Source organism: Apostichopus japonicus, chromosome 13 (assembly GCF_037975245.1).
Source record: "Apostichopus japonicus isolate 1M-3 chromosome 13, ASM3797524v1, whole genome shotgun sequence".
Taxonomy (NCBI): domain Eukaryota; kingdom Metazoa; phylum Echinodermata; class Holothuroidea; order Aspidochirotida; family Stichopodidae; genus Apostichopus; species Apostichopus japonicus.
In genome coordinates this window covers 26,505,584-26,530,984 of record NC_092573.1, presented here as the reverse complement: position 1 = coordinate 26,530,984, position 25,401 = coordinate 26,505,584, and the positions used below count along the sequence as shown (strand labels likewise).

General features: G+C 36.0%; 1 protein-coding gene across 7 annotated transcripts in view; it reads left to right on the top strand.

The window, feature by feature from the left end:
- Window positions 1–25,401, top strand: part of LOC139978341 (pregnancy zone protein-like) — a 72,284-nt gene that overhangs the window by 21,990 nt on the left and 24,893 nt on the right. For 6 of the 7 annotated variants that reach the window (XM_071988454.1, XM_071988455.1, XM_071988456.1 and 3 more), the window contains 15 exons: window positions 521–653; window positions 3,125–3,234; window positions 5,230–5,400; window positions 6,192–6,683; window positions 7,930–8,008; window positions 8,584–8,729; window positions 11,468–11,617; window positions 13,689–13,931; window positions 14,546–14,612; window positions 15,172–15,295; window positions 17,984–18,212; window positions 19,383–19,518; window positions 20,511–20,614; window positions 22,374–22,425; window positions 24,842–24,934. In XM_071988454.1, the coding sequence (XP_071844555.1) occupies window positions 521–653; window positions 3,125–3,234; window positions 5,230–5,400; window positions 6,192–6,683; window positions 7,930–8,008; window positions 8,584–8,729; window positions 11,468–11,617; window positions 13,689–13,931; window positions 14,546–14,612; window positions 15,172–15,295; window positions 17,984–18,212; window positions 19,383–19,518; window positions 20,511–20,614; window positions 22,374–22,425; window positions 24,842–24,934 (2,329 nt within the window). The remainder of the gene's footprint in view (window positions 1–520; window positions 654–3,124; window positions 3,235–5,229; window positions 5,401–6,191; window positions 6,684–7,929; window positions 8,009–8,583; window positions 8,730–11,467; window positions 11,618–13,688; window positions 13,932–14,545; window positions 14,613–15,171; window positions 15,296–17,983; window positions 18,213–19,382; window positions 19,519–20,510; window positions 20,615–22,373; window positions 22,426–24,841; window positions 24,935–25,401) is intronic. The other variant, XM_071988460.1, reaches the window with a different exon arrangement.

The window sequence follows — 25,401 nt, the reverse complement described above, 5'->3', positions numbered from 1 at the left end:
AATACTTACTCTTGCAGTTTTCACACTCAGAGCATCAAGGGATCAACAGGTTCTCTTAAATGGTCTGAAAATTGGAGTTATCCTTTGTGACATATACTAAATGATTTTGGCCTGCCAGTAAATGGCACAAATATTTTGAAGTGAATAAACAATGGCATATGTAACTTTCATGTTTTAATTAAAGTTATTTGAAGAGGTACTTGAATACAGAGCTGATTTTTTAGCTCAATTAGGTAAAAGAAAATGACCTTGTTTTCATAGAGCTTCATGTGATCGTATTCTTCAAAACAAGACTGCTCTTTCTGGATATTGAAACAGTGTAGCATAAAAATTGTATATTGTTAAAATCCTTGTCAGATACTTAATTGGTTGTGTGGGATTATCTGTGAGTGAGGTATAAATTTACAAACCCAGTTTAGATGGCAATGAACCATGGGGTAACTCATTGAACTAGATTATCATTTCATACACTTTCAGTATTATTATTATTAATATGAAATATTTGTATCTATTTATACAGGCCAACACTGGAGATGATGGATGTGTGAATGTAGATATTGACATCTCCTCTACTAGAATTCGTTTCAGAGGCTCTTTCTCCATTTACAGTAATGTGCTACATGTGTCAGCTGAGTTAACAGAGAGTGCTTCAGGTAAACCATTAAATAGTCTGATCATTTGCATTAACTGTTACCATATTTAATTCAATTCACACATGGTAAGTGTAATTAAATTGTAGTTGGAATTATGTTGAGAGCCTCTTAGGGAAGACTAGCAAATCTAATCGCCTGTGATGGTCCGGTGTGGTAACTGGATGTTTTTAATGAGCAAGCTTCCAACAGATAATGAGTCATGCTTGAATGCACACACTACCTTTGATGTTTATCAAGTCTGAGGCCAGTTAAATTCACCACTTGTAGCCTCCACAAGATAAACCAATGACACTAACTTTAACAGTAGGATTACAGTATAGTTCTTTGAAATTATGTGGAATGTACAAAACATGAGCATGTTACTCAAGAAATTAAAATGGTTTACAACCTTGTTCATTTAAATTTTAACTTTCTAGAAATGGTTCATTGATATTTTTACTCTTGATGTGATGGTTTTGCATAATGTCTGAGTAGTTCAACAAGCGATCTAAAAAAGATATATCTTGAAAAACTTCCATTTCAATATTATCCATGGCTTTGTTCATTGGTTGTAGAGTATTGCACAAGATGCATAGCTGTCTTCATTGGTTGTAGGGTATTGCACAAGATGCATGGCTGTGTTCATTGGTTGTAGAGTATTGCACAAGGTACATGGCTGTGTTCATTGGTTGTAGGGTATTGCACAAGATGCATGGCTGTGTTCAATGGTTGTAGGGTATTGCACAAGATGCATGGCTGTGTTCATTGGTTGTAGGGTATTGCACAAGATGCATGGCTGTGTTCATTGGTTGTAGGGTATTGCACAAGATGCATGGCTTTGTTCATTGGTTGTAGGGTATTGCACAAGATGCATGGCTTTGCTCATTTGTTGTAGGGTATTGCACAAGATACATGGCTGTGTTCATTGGTTGTAGGGTATTGCACAAGATGCATGGCTTTGTTCATTGGTTGTAGGGTATTGCACAAGATGCATGGCTTTGCTCATTTGTTGTAGAGTATTGCACAAGATACATGGCTGTGTTCATTGGTTGTAGGGTATTGCACAAGATGCATGGCTTTGTTCATTGGTTGTAGGGTATTGCACAAGATACATGGCTGTGTTCATTGGTTGTAGGGTATTGCACAAGATGCATGGCTGTGTTCATTGGTTGTAGGGTATTGCACAAGATGCATGGCTGTGTTCATTGGTTGTAGGGTATTGCACAAGATGCATGGCTTTGCTCTTTTGTTGTAGAGTATTGCACAAGATGCATGGCTGTGTTCATTGGTTGTAGTGTATTGCACAAGATACATGGGTGTGTTCATTGGTTGTAGGGTATTGCACAAGATACATGGCTGTGTTCATTGGTTGTAGGGTATTGCACAAGATACATGGCTGTGTTCATTGGTTGTAAGGTATTGCACAAGATGCATGGCTGTGTTCATTGGTTGTAGGGTATTGCACAAGATGCATGGCTGTGTTCATTGGTTGTAGGGTATTGCACAAGATGCATGGCTTTGTGCATTGGTTGTAGGGTATTGCACAAGATGCATGGCTTTGCTCATTGGTTGTAGGGTATTGCACAAGATGCATGGCTTTGCTCATTTGTTGTAGAGTATTGCACAAGATGCATGGCTGTGTTCATTGCTTGTAGGGTATTGCACAAGATGCATGGCTTTGTTCATTGGTTGTAGGGTATTACACAAGATGCATGGCTTTGTTCATTGGTTGTAGGGTATTGCACAAGATGCATGGCTTTGCTCATTTGTTGTAGAGTATTGCACAAGATGCATGGCTGTGTTCATTGCTTGTAGGGTATTGCACAAGATGCATGGCTTTGTTCATTGGTTGTAGGGTATTGCACAAGATGCATGGCTTTGTTCATTGGTTGTAGGGTATTGCACAAGATGCATGGCTTTGCTCATTTGTTGTAGAGTATTGCACAAGATGCATGGCTGTGTTCATTGGTTGTAGGGTATTGCACAAGATGCATGGCTTTGTTCATTGGTTGTAGGGTATTGCACAAGATGCATGGCTTTGTTCATTTGTTGTAGGGTATTGCGCAAGATGCATGGCTTTGTTCATTGGTTGTAGGGTATTGCACAAGATGCATGGCTTTGTTCATTTGTTGTAGGGTATTGCACAAGATGTATGGGATGTGCAGTAGTTAGTAAGGATCAGTCTTGAGAATGCAAATAAAGGGAATCAGTGTAGCATCACTGTTGTATGGGATGTGCAGTAGTTAGTAAGGATCAGTCTTGAGAATGAAAATAAAGGGAATCAGTGTGAAAGGAAAGCAATCGTTTTTCTGCTTGTTATGAATATCAGATCAACCCACACATGGTTAAAATTGTAATTAATTCAGTCTTCTGAAAATAACGAGCTTTACTTATAATGACCCCTTTTTGCTTTTCTGTTCTATTTTGTACAATTAGGATATTAAAGTTTGATCATATTGATAAAGTTGCATCTTGTTTTGTGGTGAACACAGGTATATCCAGGAGCACAGACAGCAAGAACATTGAAGTGACAACTCGTCCACGACAGATGATGTGGATATCGGAGGAAAGCTTTAAACCTGGCTTGCCATACTCAGCTAGTGTAAGTATTATCATGGTTTACAATGTCTAATTGTTCTATTTTGCACTGAGAGAGAATTTTGCATTATTGTGACCAAGACAAATACTGGTATGCATAATAAGATGGCTCTCAATAATAATGGAACCTACATCATTAGAACCATTTGGTTATGTCTATTATCAAACTTTGTCACTTTATATTTTGAAGGGCCACATGTTTCTTTTTCTACTGATTCAAGAAGAACAGTTTCACACAAAAAAAATATAATTTTCAGCTTCTATATATTTAATATGATTTGGTATACTTTTAGCCCATGCCTTTAGTTAAGAACTTGCATGTCATTGTGATTTTCTATTGCATAAACTAATTTGCATTTAACAAGCAAATTTTTCATGGATAGGAAAGTATGATGTGTACTAAAACAAAACAAAAAAGCAATAAACAATGAAGAAATTTATTTGTGTCATTAACAAGAAGGTTATAACAATATGTAGTGGTGTGAAATTCTAGCTGACACTTTTTTGGTAGTTACCCCCGTAACAGAGGTGTGAGTCATCGTTCCTGTCTCTGTTTCTCCGAGGTCCAAACATGTGGTTGTAGTAGAATGCGCGGGATGTTAATTGAGTCCCAATTTAGCTGTATTTGATGTTAAAAGTTACCTTGTTTTCTGGCTAGTATCTATATATATATATTCTTTTAGCATGTCCAAATTGACAAAGGGATTTCTTGTTTCTGATAATTTACCTGGATTTTTAAGGGTTTAACAGGTTTTATATCCCTACACTTGTAATTGGGTCGCTGATTGCGTAGGGGTGAGTAGGCCTACAAAGCTTTTCTTTGTGGCTTCCATCACCGTGTCTAACTTTAAAAGACCTGCAGAAAGTTATGGTGGAAACCAAGCCAAAATTCTCAATGTAGTTTAAGAGTTTTGTGTCGCCATAATAAGGATTTGGTGTAAGTTCTCCTCTACCTTGGGTATCTACCAACCATGATGCTTGCCATTTGCTGAAGTCAAGAACTTGTATCTATTTTTAGTCTGAAGCTGTTTTATTGTAAGAATAGATTGAGTCAACCGCAGCTACTGGTGTCTTCTATCATTCATTTGACTGTTCAGTCCTTCTCTATAAGCCTTTCGGGTCCATTTCAAGTACAAGAAGAATCTATGTAAGACTAATAGGGCCATGCCAAAAAAGTTTCTCTGTCTTGTTCTGCCAAACATCGTTTCTGGCGGGGCCATATTCTAGTCTTCCGTAAGAATAGCTTGCATTATCTGTTTGCCAAGTAAGTATAGTTTAGCATGAGGAGAAATGTGTAAGGAATTGAGAGGACAGCTTGTTGTGCCAGTTAAGTCTGCCTCTGAATCAATACTAAGCTGTTAGTTTAGTGCATTGGAATGTCACTATATTGCACACAAGCTGACAAAGTGACCCCTGTATATTATAGAATAGCTTTTTCATTATACTATGCAAGGATGATGGCATGTTGTGTTCCACAAATATTGATACTAAGGCCTAAATTTTATCACATTTAATTTTCTTAAATTTGTGAGATTTTCATAATAGAATGATTTGCATGTTATTTGGCAATACAATTTGTTGTAATTAAAGTGACTAGTATTGTGTATACCATTCACTAGTATGTGGCATGAGAATTAAAGTGTTAGCCCAGTTGAAGAGGATAAGACTTCAAAATCTACGACAATAATTTCATTTCATTCTGACTTAAAACACAACTTGTTTCACAGAATAAATATGTAATGTTATTTTAATGAAACATGATGATAGGTATCGATAGACGATTGGTATACGCTCACTGATGTCTCATGTATACCTGAAACTGAGCAAATTTTAATCAATATGTGGCAAAAGTTTGAAGTTTATTGGACAGTTGTATACTTCTTTTGGATAATAATTGTTTTTTTTTATCTTTTTTACACTTACTGAAATGCCTAAATAACAAAATGTATTGTGTTTGCTTCTCCTTTGATGTAGTTCTGTCTTTAAATCTATTTTGCAGATCAAAGTGGAACTTCCAGATGGCTCTCCAGCTGTCAATACCTTGGTGGAGCCTCAGTGTTCCCAAGGTGGCCAGACTTTCTACACAGAATCTTTATATACAGATTTGGAAGGCTATGCTAACTTTTTGTTTGACACTCAGCCAGAGTTATTGGATCCTATATATTGTTCAGTGAGCTGGTGGTGTTCTCATTCTCTGTTACATTATTTCTTGCCTTTTTCGTTCCAATTTTAACACAATGGGTTGTAAATGCAATATTGTTTGTAGAAGTAATGACATGCATATTAATAAGTGGGCGGGCATCATGTAAAATCTTTGACTAAATGTTTGTTTCCTTCCATATTGGCTTGTCTGTATCGTTAGCAAGAGTGTAAATGGTCATGTTAGGAAAATGTTGGAATTAAAATTTCATAGAAGGCAGGGCTTAATGTTACTTTTAGAGAGAAATCTTGTAAACAAGATATGTCAGGAACTCTGCTTTGGATTCATGTCATATGTGTGTCTTTCTATAGCAGATGGCATCATACAGAGGACAGTTTTAATGTTAGTCATAAGTCATCTTGCAGCCTACATTTCCAAGTTTCCCACTAAGCTATTAGTATAACCGTTTAATGTTACTTGTTAGCTCAATGTTAAATGTTCAGCTTTACTCTGATAGCTTGCTTTATGTTAGTGTCTGTGTTTATTTCCATTGGCAGCCTACATTTCCAAATTTCCCACTAAGCTACCAGTATAACCGTTTAATGTTACTTGTTAGGTCAATGTTAAATGTTCAGCTTTATTCTGATAGCTTGCTTTATGTTAGTGTCTGTGTTTATTTCCATTGGCAGCCTACATTTCCAAGTTTCCCACTTAGCTACCAGTATAACCGTTTATTGTTACTTGTTAGCTCAATGTTAAATGTTCAGCTTTACTCTGATAGCTTGCTTTATGTTAGTGTCTGTGTTTATTTCCATTGGCAGCCTACATTTCCAAGTTTCCCACTAAGCTACCAGTATAACCGTTTAATGTTACTTGTTAGCTCAATGTTAAATGTTCAGCTTTACTCTGATAGCTTGCTTTATGTTAGTGTCTGTGTTTATTTCCATTGGCAGCCTACATTTCCAAGTTTCCCACTAAGCTACCAGTATAACCGTTTAATGTTACTTGTTAGCTCAATGTTAAATGTTCAGCTTTACTCTGATAGCTTGCTTTATGTTAGTGTCTGTGTTTATTTCCATTGGCAGCCTACATTTCCAAGTTTCCCACTAAGCTACCAGTATAACCGGACAGTCTACACACTTGATCCATTTCGGCAATCAATTAACCTTGAGGCACTTTACTCTCCGTCTGCCAGTTATATGCAGTTTAAGCCTGTCTTGGGTGAACTATTGGCAGGTGAAAAGGCCAAGCTGATACTTCAATATATAACAACAGGCAGTGATGATATGGAGCTTACAGACCTCAAGATTCAGGTAAGAAACGTATGACACTTCAGACAGTGCTGTTACTAGTCCGTACTCAGCTAGTGCAATGGCAGTGAACAAGGTTAACTTGTTTGGTCTTGCTAAGTAACCATCTTGTTAGACTGAATGTTTCAAACAAATATAATGAATTCATGATTTCCATCCTTTTTCTTTAAAGTGTCAAAATGTGATAATAACAGGTGACCCTTCCAGCCAGCAAACGTTTGACCTATTGCATTGCTTACCTATCATATTTACATATTGTACAATAGCTCATGCAATCTATCTGTATTATGTACGTGCATACTTGATTGCCACAAAACTTTATTGGCCTTTGTGTTTTGTGCAAATACAAACTCAAAAATATAACCTTCCTGTGTCAAGCTTTGTTGCACTGCCCCAACCATAGCTAAACAGAATTTTTGCACTTAAAAATTCCATAATTAATACACATTTTCCAGTCAATCTAAACTTAACCACAGCCCCTGGAGTGCAGGTATTAAAGCTGCACAGTGCTTAGCTGAGAAAACAGTTTGGATAGGAATTCACTTTGATGGATAGGCTAATTGGAAATATAATGATGCAGGTACATACATGCTGCTCTTATAACAAACTGTTGGTCAGCCAAGTAATGGTTTTCTTTTCTCCTATTGTTCAGTTCTTGAACTTTTATGGAAATGTTACCCAGCAAATGATTGAAAGGATTCTTCAGTCACATACTGTACAAAGAACATTTTCATGATTAGTGTGTTGATGGGATCTAGCAGTGATATTCTTGTTGAACCATAGAGATGCACACAGATTAAGAAATGCTTTTTGATCATTGATAATAAGAGGGTATATAGGGGACCAATTGAAATCAGTACAAATAACAGGGAGCAAATTTGTGAATTATTGCATTGCTACTGGAACATTCTCTTTGAAATTTTGACTGCAGAAGCCATCAACTACTTAATATACAAAACCTTTAAAGTTTCATATTGTAAACTTGTATATGGCAAACATTTGCAAACACTTTGTTTTTACTGGTCCATCTTAGAATCATTGTACATGAACGTGATGATTGGATAAACAAGACAATTTTAACCATCTTTAGACTCTTAACAAAAATCTCTCTGATAGGTTCATTTGGAGTACTTTGAACATTAATGGAACACAGCATCAGAGCTATGAATGAAGTAATATAAACTGGTGCTGTAATATGACATGCCATCTGCAAGGAATGTTTTCTTCGACTATTCTTTTTCTTCTACAGGTTCTAGCAAGAGGAAATGTAATTAATGTGCCAGTGAAAATAGGTGGAGATCCTTCAAAAATTGATGCAACAAATGGAAGTATGTTTCATCTTTAGATATCTTACAACTGCATGCTGACAAATTAACTAATACTTAAATATCTTGTGATGCTTAAATACATTTTTACTGAAATAATCAATTTGCAGTAATTTCTGTTGGTTAAGTCATTGTGAATGTCTGCATGCAATACACAGAGCAACAATTTTGCAAAAGACTTATGGGTCTTTTCTCTGTCCTCCCCCTAACACCCCTCTCCCCAATGATGAAAGAATACTGCAAAGAACATGTGTAAATATGTTTGAAATATAGAGATAGACTATGTTTTGCATTCATTGGCCATTATTGCTCTCTGAACCCTAAAGAGAAGCATACCACAAGGTACAACATAGCTTGTAATGCATTTGCTACACAATGTAAAAATTAATATCGTCCTTTGACAGTGTAAAGTACGGTGAAATGCACCTAATTTGAATAGAAAATGTAAATTGGTGCATTTATTTGAATCATCTCTCTTTTGTCCATCAATAAACACATCCATAAAGTGTTGTTATTAGATGTTAGCGAGTTATAGATAAACCCATACAAAATACAATGATCTTTGGTATTCTTTTCAGGTTACTATTATGAAGTATCTCTTAGCCTTGAGCTTACTCCCAGGATGTCTCCACGAGCCCAAATAGTTGCTTTCTTCATCAGAGATGATCTTGAAGTTATCACTGCCAGTCTCTCATTCAATATCGCACAGACATTCCAAAATAAGGTACATAACTTTGTCCAACACTTTCACCATATGAAAAATAACAAGTTTTCCTTATTGAGAATATTTGCAAAGAAAAGAAAAAAGAAGCATGTTAATGTGAGTATTAAGTTGGGTATGTGGTAGGGAGGAGCAGGAGAGGTGGAGTATGAGCTATTTCTTAAAGATACATTTGAGTCTGGTTATAAATGTGCAGCATTCTTACTATGCCTTTTAATATTTTCAAATTGACAGCTCCATCATTAAGGAGCTTTAATCAATTTCAGCCAATCCTGACAAGTTTGTATCCAGGAAGTTTAATGTCATGTTTGATTTGTTTCATTCACAAAGTTTAAAGTGTATGGCTATAGTTTCATCAAAATTCCTTGTGCAATTTTTGTTGACTTAAGTAACAAATCATTCATTAAGATAACATGGTGAATTAAGGTGCTCTTTATACTTTGAACTGGCAATTTTTACTTGCTCTCAAATTAATTCATGGAAGTATGTCTAACTTCTACAATCAGTTACCCAACCATACAATATTTACATATTTTGGTGAAATATAACTAGTACCTGGGCAGTTTTTGTAGAACTATTGTCTCAATCTTGGCACCATTTTCATACATACAGTAGTATAGAAAAGTCCACTGCTTTGAATTGATACATCTGAAATTCACATGGTCAGCCTCTAAAAAATGTTGTGTATGACAAATCTGATAAATGAATAGGAAAGATTTAGAAAAAACAATTACGGATACTACTTCACTTTTTATTATTGAATACAAAGAAAGAACAGTGGAGTTGAGAAAAGATGTCTGTTATTGACTAGTGATCATTTGGACCTATTTTTTTGCATATTAATATTACATCATATTTTGAATTCCCTTTTGAAAAACGTCATTGAGAGACTGCATGGCTTTTAACACACTTCAAGTTGGATGTACTTTGCATAGCTATGGTAAAATCATGACATTTCCTCAAACTGTGGTTTAATATGTATCAATTCACATCAAGTTCCAAGACTGTCTAATTATCTTTCCTGTCATGGTCAAGCAAGGAACCATCAGATTGAGGTGACTTTCATGCAATAGCTACTTAATCTAATACTGTATGTCAATAGTTCCAGTCATTGTACTGTCTTTACATGACATATCTAATACTGTATGTCAATAGTTCCAGTCATTGTACTGTCTTTACATGACATATCTAATACTGTATGTCAATAGTTCCAGTCATTGTACTGTCTGTACATGACATATCCAATACTGTATGTCAATAGTTCCAGTCATTGTACTGTCTTTACATGACATATCCAATACTGTATGTCAATAGTTCCAGTCATTGTACTGTCTTTACATGACATATCTAATACTGTATGTCAATAGTTCCAGTCATTGTACTGTCTGTACATGACATATCTAATACTGTATGTCAATAGTTCCAGTCATTGTACTGTCTGTACATGACATATCTTATACTGTATGTCAATAGTTCCAGTCATTGTACTGTCTGTTAATGACATATCTAATACTGTATGTCAATAGTTCCAGTCATTGTACTGTCTGTTAATGACATATCTAATACTGTATGTCAATAGTTCCAGTCATTGTACTGTCTTTACATGACATATCTAATACTGTATGTCAATAGTTCCAGTCATTGTACTGTCTTTACATGACATAGGTAATACTGTATGTCAATAGTTCCAGTCATTGTACTGTCTGTACATGACATATCTAATACTGTATGTCAATAGTTCCAGTCATTGTACTGTCTGTACATGACATATCTAATACTGTATGTCAATAGTTCCAGTCATTGTACTGTCTGTTAATGACATATCTAATACTGTATGTCAATAGTTCCAGTCATTGTACTGTCTGTTAATGACATATCTAATACTGTATGTCAATAGTTCCAGTCATTGTACTGTCTTTACATGACATATCTAATACTGTATGTCAATAGTTCCAGTCATTGTACTGTCTTTACATGACATAGGTAATACTGTATGTCAATAGTTCCAGTCATTGTACTGTCTGTACATGACATATCTTATACTGTATGTCAATAGTTCCAGTCATTGTACTGTCTGTTAATGACATATCTAATACTGTATGTCAATAGTTCCAGTCATTGTACTGTCTGTTAATGACATATCTAATACTGTATGTCAATAGTTCCAGTCATTGTACTGTCTTTACATGACATATCCAATACTGTATGTCAATAGTTCCAGTCATTGTACTGTCTTTACATGACATATCTAATACTGTATGTCAATAGTTCCAGTCATTGTACTGTCTGTACATGACATATCCAATACTGTATGTCAATAGTTCCAGTCATTGTACTGTCTTTACATGACATATCTAATACTGTATGTCAATAGTTCCAGTCATTGTACTGTCTGTTAATGACATATCTAATACTGTATGTCAATAGTTCCAGTCATTGTACTGTCTGTTCATGACATATCTAATACTGTATGTCAATAGTTCCAGTCATTGTACTGTCTTTACATGACATAGGTAATACTGTATGTCAATAGTTCCAGTCATTTTCCTGTCTGTAGTAAGGAAACTTACAAATGGAATGATACATTGGGGAGCTAAGAAGAACATTTATAGTCAGGAATTCAAATAAGTAAATACCTCTTAAAATATTGTTTCTGAGTTAGATTGCTGTTTTTCACACAAGTCAACAAGTTTAGCTACCAATCTGTGATGATTACTAAACTATACCATTTATTTTTTTAGGTTGATATTAAATTCCAGTCAGAAGAAGTCAGTCCAGGAGATTTCACCAATCTGAATATTAACGGTGACCCTGGATCACTGTGTGCCATAGGGATAGTTGATAGAAGTGTTGTTTTGTTGGGCGGAGATAACAGAATTACAACCACAAAGGTCAGTTTCACTTTGTACATTGTAAAGTTGAACAATGGTTTTCCATGAATTTTGAAGATGTATCAAATAAGTTTTGGACTGCATCACAAAATAGAATTTTTTTTTAACATTTTATTTTCAGACTGGTAAACCAACATTGGCTCTTTGTGTGTGAGATAAATCTCTAAATTCAAATTTTTCAACTGTCAGTCATGCTGTAACCTGAAGGCATGCAATTTCATTCACATTTTAACTTCTTAATAATATCTGGGACAAGAGAAGGCTACTGTTGTGTCATGAATTTTGGTCAAAAATGTCGTAATTGGTGAAGGGTTGTGCACCGATGAAGGAAGAGGACAAGATGGGTAAGACTGTCAATTGGAATCGGTTACAGCAATAAGGGCGACACCAGAGACTAGAGTTACTCTTGATTTATAAACCAAGAAAATACAGCCTCAAACCAACAAGACCATTACAGCAGCGGATCCTGGGATGACAGTGGCCTATAGTAGCAAGTGGTGATGACACATAACTATGGTATAATCTTCTACATGTTATTATATTCTCAAATTCTGGTCAGGTTTCCCAACTCGTCCGCATGTTTGGTCGGCCAACCACGCTAACACGTGTTGGCTGCATTGGATGCACTGCTCTAGTGTGCCTTCCATTCAGCTCACTGATACGATCATCATGTGAGGCTGACAAAAACCTCATTACTTAACATGTAGTATATATATACCGACCATAACTATAATCACATGATGAGACTTCGCATTAACCAGGGGAATATTTCCACTACCGTCACTACATTAACTGTGGTACAATACTAATGGACAGGGTCAAGAGGGTGTCCAGCAATTGGTCAATAGTTATACTCCCTGAGCATGGCAAGAGCACTGATGAGTAGTATCAAGCCCTACATATAAGAGTTCACCTCACTACATTGGCAACATGTGTTTACAATTTGTTACAACAACAATTTCTGCATTTCTTGTGGAAAGTTGAATTTCAAGTTATCTGTCACTAATTAACCTAACAATCTATTAAACTACAAAACAGGAAACGACAAGATGATCTATATTTATTTCTGTTCAATCTGTCTTACACTGACTGAATGGTAGATAATGACTGAATCATCATTAATGGAAACTCTCATGTTTACGTTTAATTGAACTCTGCATGATGCTGATGTTTGCATCTAGTGTAAATATTTACTTGTTTATAAGAAGTGTAGATACCTGATCCATTCAGGCTGGGGGCTTGTCATTTGTTTCTTTTAACCAATCATATATTTACCTATAGCTACTTGTCAATCTGACTGAGAAGACACGAAATATGTGCGATACTGTTTGCCCGCAGTGAACACCTTTAGGATGTATACAGTAGCATACATGAAAGCCAACTGCTGGAGCTACATAATGTCTTCCCTTGCAATGATCTAAATTATAATTTTATAGTGCTGTTGGAAAGGCATTCCAACAAAACTCAATTGACTATAATTATGACTTCTTGTCAAATTATGGCAAGAAAGCTAACAAGCAATTACATTCTGTGTGAATAAAAAATCCTATTCCTTAAAAAAAAACGGTTGTAAAAGCTGACTGCTTTATTTAAAAATAAGCATCTGCGACTCCTGGCATATTTATGGTGGGTATGTCACAATAACTCATGGCCCCCAGAATAACATTTGCTTATGCAGACCTTGTTACAGATAAGTATAGCTGTAAAGAAAATGCTCAGATTTGCTTGTCTAAGATCAATCAGTTTATAAGGAGACAACATATCCACTGAAGTAGTCTTTAGCTACTTCTTTACTATCAGACTCGATAGTCTATTTGCCTATAATAAAATAGCCAACTTTAAACTCTCATTTGAATTAACATAAATGATTGATAACATCATTTCTCAGACTTTCATAACATTGAGATTCTACATACTATTCATACATCACACTATAATTGCATTAAAATTCTAAAAGTAACTGCATTGCATAATAATATCGTCACAAGTTCCATTAAGTGAACATTCAATAATTGATTGATCAGCATTTAAATGAACAACATATATTTTGAGAATTCTTTTGTCATACCAGGTGTTTTCGAGCATAGAGAAGTACCTGTTATCAGAGGATGGTGGCTACCGAGATGGACCCCCATCATGTGTAGAGGCTGAGTATCAGGAGTATGATATCTATGACTATCGCATAGACTACTTAATAGGACGTAATACGGAGGAGCCAGATGTGAACAAGAGGAAGAAAAGACAGTTGGACTACTTCTTCCCTCGATTTGGTTCATCATACCCTAAATATAAGGATGCCTCAAAGGCATTTGTGGTAAATTATATGAAATGTAACCCCCTCAACTTGGATCATAATCCCCTAAATATAAGGATGCCTCAAAGGCATTTGTGGTAAATTATAGGAAATGTAACCCTATGCAGCAACAAATTATTGATGGACTACAAACACCTTTGTGGTAGATCAAATAGATGGACATCATGTAGTCTTGTTTAATCTAGTTAACCTAATTAATTAGGTCTTGATTCATCAGTTATGATATGCTGAACAGAACTGAAGTCAAATTAGCATCAAACATTTAATATTTATTAAAGTAAAGTACAGGATACAGGATTTGTTTCAGAATGATGCTAATAGCATTAACATCAAATGGCTTTATTCCTAAAAACACTAGTAAACAGATATATTTGAAAACAAGAATACCAGGAGTATTTTAGCTTATTGATCAGCCTGGTGATAATTTTGAAATGAAACGAAAGGGATGAATGTTGTACATATTTATGATAAATCTTGTAGCTGGGTGAGAGAAAGGCCTGAGAAAAGTTGACTTATGAAACTTTTTCACCATTTGCTGTGTACATGACACCATCAAACTAAAGCAGAGTTAAATTGTCTCTTAACATTTTACAATTCCTGTCTCCTTTGTCTAGGATTCTGGATTAATCTACATCAGCAATTTATTGATAGAGACAAGTCCTTGCAATCAATATTATCCCAGTAAGTGTCATGTAATTACCATTCAAGAAAATCTCCCATTTATTCATGAAGCCTACTGTAGTTTATAAAGATTAATCTGAACTTTCAGATTTAAAATCAAGCTGACCTTAAGAAACATCTAATTGTAATTAAGAAACATTCTCATGCACATGAATGTGACCTTGAGACAAGCTTTTTACCCACCCTAATACCCATATATCACAGAATCTTTGTGGATGCATAGTGCGCATGCTGATTATTCTAATTTCAGCTCAGTTTGCTGTTTTACAAACTTTGTTAGTCCATGCAAAGACTAGCATCTAATTCATTAGAAATTGTCAAATTCAATAATGAATTTAATTGAACAAAGCCCTGATATTTTCTTGTTTGCATTATTTATCAATGTGCACTGACAGAGCTTCTGCACTACATGTTACTTTAAGAGTAAAATTGTTAGCAATGGAACCTTAATATTGAAAATAATGTATTGTTTTTCTTATTCAGTCCTATTTAACAGTTTGATTCAACACTCCTTATCAACTAAATGTTAATAATATTTTAATATTTTTGTTCCTTCTAGGGGCTTATGCATTTGCTGATCAAGTAGCAGAATTCAATACTGTAGAAGATGTTGAATCAGAACCTTCACAAAGGGTCAGAACTTACTTTCCAGAGACATGGCTTTGGGATCTTTACCCAGTTGGGTATGCTTGATACGTGTTTCAATGGCTTAAAAATGTTTGCCAATGGTTTATTTGTGCATGTGTAGAGGTGTGGAGGGGGGGGGGGGTGGACAGGGAGAGGGGATGGATGCTTCAAAACAGCATATCTGTATAAAGGAAACAAATTCCCCTTTGGTTTCTATGGAGCTTTTTTTTGGCAAAGACCCAAGCTCATATTAGTCCAAAAATGGTGTAATTGTGAAAACCTCTGTAAGCATAACATTAGAAGCACATCTTAAACAGATCTGTCACATAGTTTGTGGATACCTCATATCACAGTAAATACCAGTATTGGGTTTGATTCTGATGCTGCTGGCTGGCAGCAGAACCTACATATGCAGGTGCGTGTGTATGTATGTGACACACTTAGCTTGTAAGCACAATATCTTAAGAACAATATATTGTGTATGTGTGTGACACACTAAGCTTGTAAGCACAATATCTTAAGAACAATATATTGTGTATGTATGTGACACACTAAGCTTGTAAGCACAATATCTTAAGAACAATATATTGTGTATGTATGTGACACACTTAGCTTGTAAGCACAATATCTTAAGAACAATTTAAGGTATGTATGTGACACACTTAGCTTGTAAGCACAATATCTTAAGAACAATATATTGTGTATGTATGTGACACACTTAGCTTGTAAGCACAATATCTTAAGAACAATATATTGTGTATGTATGTGACACACTAAGCTTGTAAGCACAATATCTTAAGAACAATATATTGTGTATGTGTGTGACACACTAAGCTTGTAAGCACAATATCTTAAGAACAATATATTGTATGTGTGTGACACACTAAGCTTGTAAGCACAATATCTTAAGAACAATATATTGTGTATGTGTGTGACACACTAAGCTTGTAAGCATAATATCTTAAGAACAATAGTGTGTATGTATGTGACACACTTAGCTTGTAAGCACAATATATTAAGAACAATAGTGCGTATGTGTTTGACACACTTAATAGCTTGTAAGCACAATATCTTAAGAACAATAGTGTGTATGTGTATGACACCCTTAGCTTGTAAACACAAAATCTTAAGAACAATAGTGTGTATGTGTGTGACACACTTACCTGGTAAGCACAATATCTTAAGAACAATTGCGTGTATGTGTGTGACACACTTAGCTTGTAAGCACAATATCTTAAGAACAATTGGGTGTTTGTGTGTGACTCTCTTAGCTTCAGGTAAACATAATATGTTAAGAACAATACAGTTGAGCCTAGTCAAGGTTCATTTGAGGGCAAAGTTTACAAACCGTTTTCAAAAATTATCTCCAAAGGTATTCTTTGTTGAAGTTTTGTTCCTCCAAAATAAGTTGCCTACGGAGACCAACATTTTTATAATTGCCAAAAATTTGCCACTTTGCATCATATATGGTCATGTCCAATTCAAGCACATATTGGATAGTTTTATACTTGCAGCCTTCCTCTCTGACGAACTTGTCGATGCTGGCATACGACATGTTAAAATCAAACCAATGACAATTGTTTGACATCAAGATATTAACTTGATCACATTACCATGCAAAGTAGTGGTTGATGCTGTTAAAATTTGTTTATTCAAAAAGTTTTCAGCTGAATTGTAAAAAAAGAGGGTGGTCAAATTTGCCAAGACAAAAACTCTATAGGAGGAACAAAGAATAGTTCATAACCTGAAATTTTGGATATTCCTACTGCTCATACTGTCAGTACAAGTGGTTTGCAGCATAATAAAATTCAATATAAGGGGAAAATTACATAGATAAGACAGCCCAACCACACCTAGACAATAATGTTGTATGCTGTAATTGTATGCTCCCTGTCAAACAACACATAGTGGATAGAATAGTCTGCATAGTGAACATATTACATAGATAAGATATCCCAACCACACCCAGACAACAATGTTGTAGTTGTATTCTCCCTGTCTCACAAGACATAGTGGATAGAATAGGTCTGCATAGTGAACATATTACATAGATAAGATATCCCAACCACACCCAGACAACAATGTTGTAGTTGTATTCTCCCTGTCTCACAAGACATAGTGGATAGAATAGGTCTGCATAGTGAACATATTACATAGATAAAATATCCCAACCACACCTAGACAACAATGTTGTAGTAGTATTCTCCCAACCACACCTACAATTACAATTTTCATTTATATATATTCCTTTGCCTTTGTCGTTTTCATTAACATTAAGTCTGTTCAAAGTATCTCTTTCTAGATCCGGCTTTAGGAATCACAAATGATTTTCGAGTTGGTTAGCATCATGTTTGATCTCTAGAGTAAGGCAAAATATGTCACCAAAACCAGAACTAGTATTGTTCGATACAGGTGACAAACACTTACAGTGGAATTACGACCTTCCTTACCGGTTTCGAACCTCTGGACATACAATCAGCTTTCATAGCCTAGTGGTTAGGGTGTCCGGGTACAGAGCGGGAGGCCCGGGTTCGAGTCCCGGTGGAGGCTGGAAGTTTTTTCACTGTTCTTGATTTTCCAACTCATTACGATTTTCATTTATATATATTCATTGCCTTTGTTGTTTACCTCCATTTCATTAACATAATATATATATATATATATATATATATATATATATATATATATATATATATATATATATATCGAAACAACAACAGCGTTAATTTTTGTTCTTCTTAAAGGACTTCTGGCAGTACAAGTGTTATTGTGCAAGCACCTGATACAATCACCGATTGGGTTGGAAGTGGATTTTGTCTGAATAAAGATAGCGGTTTGGGGATATCTGAACAAGTTACCATTAGAGCATTTCAAGCTTTCTTCATTGACCTCAATATTCCGTACTCGGTCATTCGTGGAGAGGAGATACCTATTGATCTCAGTGTGTTTAGCTACCTCACCGATTGTTTAGTGGTAAGTTAACATCTCGATTATACATGAACATATCCTTGGACTCGGGTCCTATTGCTGCAAAAGCGGCATGAAGGAACCTCACTGAGTATTTCATGGTTAGTTTAATTGATTATTCATTTCTAAACTATCTTTAAAGGCTTCTTTTGTACTCCTACTATGTACTAGTATTATAAACATTGAGAAACCTCTCTGTGTTTATTATTTGATACCATATAATTAATGATTAGTTGTATATCTTATGGAGTTTCTGTTGCTCGATATCTTAGCTAAGAAATTTCATGGAATGTATTGTGGTAAATTTAATCCATCCAAGATCATTTCTTTATCATTGAATATCAAAATTAAGAAAAAACCAGATACCCATTCTCCTAAAACTCTTGGTCTGATTGGAATATTCAGTAACATTTCTTGACCAAGATTATTTGCTTTTCAGTTTTTTTTCTTGTCAGTGTTATAAAGTTTTAACTGCAAGATCAGTTGTATTATAGTTAAGGGTAACTGACTTGACCCCAAAGTGACATATTCATTATGAACAGGAAATTAATTGCTAATTGAATGTTCTGCTAACATTGAAGATATGTACAATAAAGTGTGGTCACTGTGGTGGTGACCATGATATGGGCAATTTTCACCTTACGCCTCCTTATTGCCCTGTACTGTAAGTGAAAGTCGAATGAGAATGTTACTCTTCTGGCCAAGAAAGTTACTACTTCTTGAATGAAAAGGTGTAATTCTCTGCCATGCTTATATGAAAAATTTAACATTTAACCTAGGCTGTAATTGCAGACCTACAGCCGTTGCTATAGGCCTGCATTGAAAATCTTTTATAACATACACTACAAGGAGTCATACTACACTTAGCTTCCTTCTCTTCTCTTTTAAAGCATATATATATATATATATATATATATATATATGTCAAAAAGAGGTATTTCTCATATTTAACTCTCTGAAAATCTGAGTGACATAATGGTTCCAGGGACCTGCAGCATTTCTGAGTCTTCTTGTTCTCTCACTCCCTTGTGCCCCCCATCCCACCCCCTTGCAGATGTGATGGGTCAATGGTCACTGTAAGCAGGTCATGAGTGTCATCGTAAAATGTTCTTGTGTGAAATGTGTCCAAGAGTCACTAAGCCAGTTGGGTTTCCGGCTGGTCCTTGTTTTTAACAGGTAGAAGTTACACTGCAGGGAAACCCACACTTTGCTTTATTGGAAGATGACAGTAAATTTGTATGTGTCTGTAATGGAGCTGTAGGTGTGCAGTTCTACATACAACCTCTCCTCTTGGGTAACATTCCTATCCAACGTAAGTTAATGGTTTGAAGAAAATACTTCAGTTCTTACAATTTTTTGGACAGCTGTATATGATATTTACTCTGATTATGATAGTACACATATTGTAGTTTAGGCAGGTCAGACTTTGATCCAATGCATGCAAAACTGTTAGTTTAGTATGCTGCAAATACAGCTACACAAGACTTGCTGGTTATGCCAAATTGAGGTGTTCAGTGTGTCTCTATTCATTGTCAACAACCCCCAAGGATCATTTAGTTTTATTGTGAGTTCAAAAAATAAATACAGTGTTAAATAGAATATTACCATAGCTCCAGAATATTTCCTACAGTAGTGACACATTTGCAGATAAAAGAAATGTTTATTTCTGAGTTGATCCATGGATTAATTTTAGGCACTTACAGTCCATTGCCCATTAAAAATAAACAAAAGAAAACATACAGCAATATACAGGTACATGTGAGTTGTTAACAATATATTACTTTCCACAAGTTAGACTTAAACTATGAGTTAAAATATTTCAGTTTGATTTGATTCAAACTGGGCTTGCATGGTATATAATATACAGCAATAGCTTGCTAGGATTCATGCAAGGTCATTATTATGATGTGATTATATTACTGTTTGCGTTGTACTAGCTTTTCTACTAGATCTTAAAGTGGAGGAACTTTGAATCATCTTAAGCTTAATCTGACTGATAACGCTGTACTGCTTTGCTATTTAAATGCTGTTCAAATAAATTTAAGTCACTGTGCATAGTCAGCTTTAACAGAGCATTATCTTATTGGAGAATACTGTGTACTTTTATGTTGTAATGCATATATAGGAAAAGATGTCTGTGAAAACTAATCAACTATTGTCATTTGTTAAAGATGTATCATTGTTTTTCATCACATAGCTTTTGTATCTCAAAACACAAACGTAAGTCCAGCTGTTTTTGCACATGTGCAAATATATATATATATTCTTAAGTATTTGATGTTTGGTTCTGTTATCTTTCTGTAGTTGACGCTGTATCTGTGAATGATGTGAATGGAATATGCGGAGAGGCACAAGTTAGTGCCGAGGTTGGGACACAGGATTCCATCCGAAGGGATTTGCTTGTTGAGGTAGTGCATTGATATTTAAAGGCCCAGTCACATCTCACCGGATTGCACGAACAGACAAGAGTACGCGCGAAAAACTGTCTTCCGGTTATTTCCGTTGGCAAAAGTTGTCGCGCATGCATCTGGGGGTTGCAACGTACCGGACGTTCAACGGTGAAAACGGATTACAAACGTACAAGGGACGAACAGCAACGGACGAACAACGGATGAACAACGGAATAACAACGAACGAACTAACGAACACCAACGGATAGTATCGAATTTACAACGGACAATTAACGGATAAAGAACATACAAAACGTAGGAGTACCGGAAAAGTAACAGACATACCGGACTAGCAACGGAGAAGAAACGGTCTAAAACCTGGGCCTCCAGAGTGCCTCAAAATCAGGGTGCATCCTCATGAAGTTGATGAAAGATTTTGGTCTTCCCTTCGCAGCTCCTGCATTAGTTGGTCATAAAGACCACACTGCCGTCTTCTCTGTGGACCTAGCAAGGCCCTAGACCAGCACTTAAGCTGAGCACGTCTCTTCCTTCTCTTCTTGACTTGTTCATTGGTCTTGATGTTGGCTTCAATGATAAGCATCTGTGCTTGTAAAGCTGACACTGTGGTGTGAAGCTTGAATCTTTCTGAAGGGTCCATGATGTAGGTGTCGACTGTAGAGGTTATAGGAGCAGAATGAGGCGTGGAAGGCTTGGAGTGGACAAGGTGGAAGTACGCTGCATCTCTGTTCTATGTCCGTCTGTTATACTTTCCTGGCCTGAGTTCTTCCGTTTCTTCCATTTAACGTACGTTACCTATCTGTTCATTGTCAGTTTTATTCCTTTGCACTTCCGTTATTTCTACGTTAGCATCCGTCGAATATACGGTATAGGTACTGTACTTCTACGTTTCATCCGTTCTTTGTCTGTTAATGATCCGGTGAGCAATAGCAATAACCAGAGACGAACGGAGAAATACAGTATGCCAAACGCATACAGAACGAACAAAACGCATGAGAAACTGATAAAACGGAAGCTTAACGGATTAGTAACGAATAAATAAGGGAGACATTTTTCGGTAGATGTCCGTTCCAAGTTTTATGCATGTTCAAAATCGACACCGAACAAACCGGACCCTCCCGGTAATGAAACGTAGATGGACGGAGGAGAACCGCAGACTAAACGGATACGAACGTACATCAACGGAGTGCCTTTTTTTGTATTCGTTCCCTCTCCGTTATTGCAATCCGGTGAGATGTGACTGGGCTTTAAGATATATGTTTGCCTTGCTGCCAAGGAAAGGAAACAATATTCTGATTAAGCATCTGTTTTTCTTTCATGTAAAACAATCATAAAACATCATTTGTAGTTCTAAGTGCTTAAAGGCATTAAAGACTCGCCCCAAACCGCTTGCCGCGCTCAGAAAAAGTTAACTTCCCGTTGCTTGCAAATGACGTTTTCATCTTGTCGCTACAAAATGCAGACAGTAATGAAACGTGATACCTTGTTATCTTTTATCTAGACCTGAGGTGTCCACGCTGCTTTGTACACTGTGTTGTGGATATTGACCGTAGCTGTATGTATTGACAGTACACTAGTGTATAATTATCGACGGTAGCAAGCTGTGTGTGTATTTCTGGGATCGATGGTGGTGTCTAACACTTCTGTTACACCTCATTCGAAACTAGGTCAGATTACCGGCATGAGATGTTTCTTTGTGTGCGAGTCTTCACACCCTTTAAATGAAAATAATTGATATATTTCTTTGTTTGTTGCACAGGCTGAAGGTGTAGAGGAGGAACAAGCACATACTTCATACTTCTGTCCACAAGGTGAATATTTCTTTTAATGAATGCTTGGAGTGTCATCAATTTTTGGCAATATTTAGATATGACCTCATTTACAGTACTGAGACAAAACAAAGACATTGGTCTGAGATGATGGTACCACATCATGTAATCGATTCCTTTCCTTAAGGCAAAAGAAATTTATTCAGTGGTGATGGCATGTGTGTGTTTGAAGTCTTAGCTTGTAAACAAGATAATTTCACATCTAAAGGGGTAATACACCTTACCGAGTGCAAAAGACCTATTGACATTTAGGGAGGTCAAATGTCATTTGAGGTCAACATAGGTCAAAGTCTGAAAACTTGTTAATGATAACTCAGAAAGTGAAGTTTGGATAAATTTCAAACTTGGTATGTAGTTCCCCCTTGGAAAGTGCTAGAACTACTTGAAAGTGGCTGATGTCATTTGAGGTCGATACAGATCAAAGCATGAAATCTTTGTAAACACAATAGTTAAAAATGTATTGTTACACTTTGTATATGTGGATAGTTGAGTACTTCAGAAAAAGTTGGTGGCAATTTGAAGTCAACATAGTTCAAGCTTGAAAACCTTGTAAACAAGATAACTCAATAAGTGAAGCTTGGATGAACATGATAATTGGTATGTGGTGCCATCTGATTGAGTACAAGAAGCATATTGGAATTAGTGGATACCACAGTTCATTTTACATAGACAGGTTACAGCTTGAGAACCTTGTAAACAAGACAACTTAAAAAGTATAGCTTGGATGAACTTCATACTTACCTAAATACGTACCTTATTTATACCACCTTATTAGAACCATGCTTGTAGTTTACATGTAATGTTTTCACATCAAGTTTGGCACAGAATCACTAAGCTGGTTAACTTTATGGGTTTTTCTTTTGGTTACAACATATTGCAATAAATTTCCCAATGTCCCTTCTTATTTTTGGATATCCTGATCTAGTAACATATTTGCTTCATAAAAGTTTGTAGCCATTAACCATCCAGTTCCTTATTCAATAGTGGATGCAGTATCTAATAATTGTTACTTTATACATGGTAATGCAAATTATATGCAGAGCAGTCCAATACTCACAATTGCCTTAACCAAAACAAAAAACAAATTTCCTTCAGGACTGCAGCGTCAGTGTATCCTATCCTTCTGTGTATAGTCTCTGTTGAGCCTAAGCTGCTCTTTGTGAGTTATCAATTTTCTGTGTTCACATGTTTTCTGTGCCTAAAAGTATTAGCCTATGGATCAATAGGGATGTGCCTGAGCATTTCAAGTCTGCTGTGATGAGTGCAACATGTGGATTGAGTTTGAGATGTCTGGCTTGGAATGTGATTTTAAATGCAGCGTCGTTGAGTTTGCGTATGTTTGCAAAATGCGTATGAAATTTAAGGAATTAGAGGAGCTATTGAAAGCTGTGAATGGATTGAAGTCAGGAATAGTGTGAGTAGTGCAGTTGTTGAAAGGGATTTTTGTGAGAATGTTCCAAGTAGGAATGGATTTGAGGTGTTACCTGTGGAAGAGTTGCATGGTGTTTGTGATGGGTATGATGGTAATGAAGTCTCCCAGGGTGAGTGGATAAGTAGTGGACACATGTTGATTTGGATGTGAATGATGGCTGAAGTGTAGTTGAAAATAGTGCTCAGTAAGGAGGGGAGACATCTAAAGGAAGAATGGTATTGTGTGGGGATTCACTGATGCGGTATGTGGACAGAGAGTTCTGTCGGGTGGATAGAGCAAAATGGGTCTTTTGCCAGGTGCCTAAATCCAGGATTTTAGTGAAAGGGTAAACAAACAGCTTGTGTCAAATGAGGAGGTGGTTGTGGCCGGTCCAGGTAGTATACTACCTGGACCGGCCGATTCTAGTGATCAGTGCAGCATAAAGGGTTTTGTGATCCCATTGATTAATACAGCATATTCACTAACAGATCCCATTGATAAGTACAAATGAATTATTATCAGTTTCCAGTCATCAGTGCAGCATAAATGGTTTAAATCCCATTCATCAGTACAGAATAATTACCAGCAGATCCCATTGATCAGTAAGAATAGATTATCAGATTCTAGTAATCAGTGCAGCATAAATGGCTATGTGATATTATTGATTAGTATAGCACTGAAATCATAGTGTGCAGTTCTTCAAAGATGGCTCTCTTACTATTTATCAGTTCAGTGCAGATTTCAAACTTCTGCAGTACTGATCTCATTGATGAATACACAATACTGTAGGTTGTCAGATATCCACTGATCACCTCAGCATGTGTACTATTCTGATATCCGAAACATTTAACTGAGAGAGTTGCGCTAGCCTTCACTTCTATCGTACTTTACATTATATATGATCTATACATATATATACATGATAGTTTCTTTTATGTCATAATAACTTATCAGCACTCATGTGATAAATATTTTCATGTTTGGTAGATTATGAATCCGGCATATTCTTGGATACTGCTGCCTTGCTGTTGCCAGAAAATTATGTTCCAGATTCTGCCAGTGGTAAAATGACAGTGATTGGTAAGATTGACTATTTTTGATGGATACATTGTATAAGGCATCTCAGGCTGATATCATTATTGTGTCCGATACAATTTCTATGCTGATGACACTCAATGTTATGTTGCATTTAATGGCTCTAACATGCAGGACCAGATTCTAACTCTAGATGCTTGCATCAGGGAGGTTAAACGATGGATAATAATGAATTTCTTAAACATAAATTATGATAAAATTGAGTTCCTTTTAATTGGCAACAGGTGCAATATCAGGGAAATGCAATCCCTATCATCAAATGCCAATGATGTAACCATATGAAATTATTCTGAGATAAAAATATCATGTGGGGTATAAGATTTTAGTACTTTACTTCAAATGTCTTAAAGGCACTGCCCCTAACTACTTAATAGAAGGGATAAAATTCTATGGAAACACCAAAAACCAAGCTCCACTAAAAGAGGAGATCGGTCCTTTGAAGTTTATGCCCC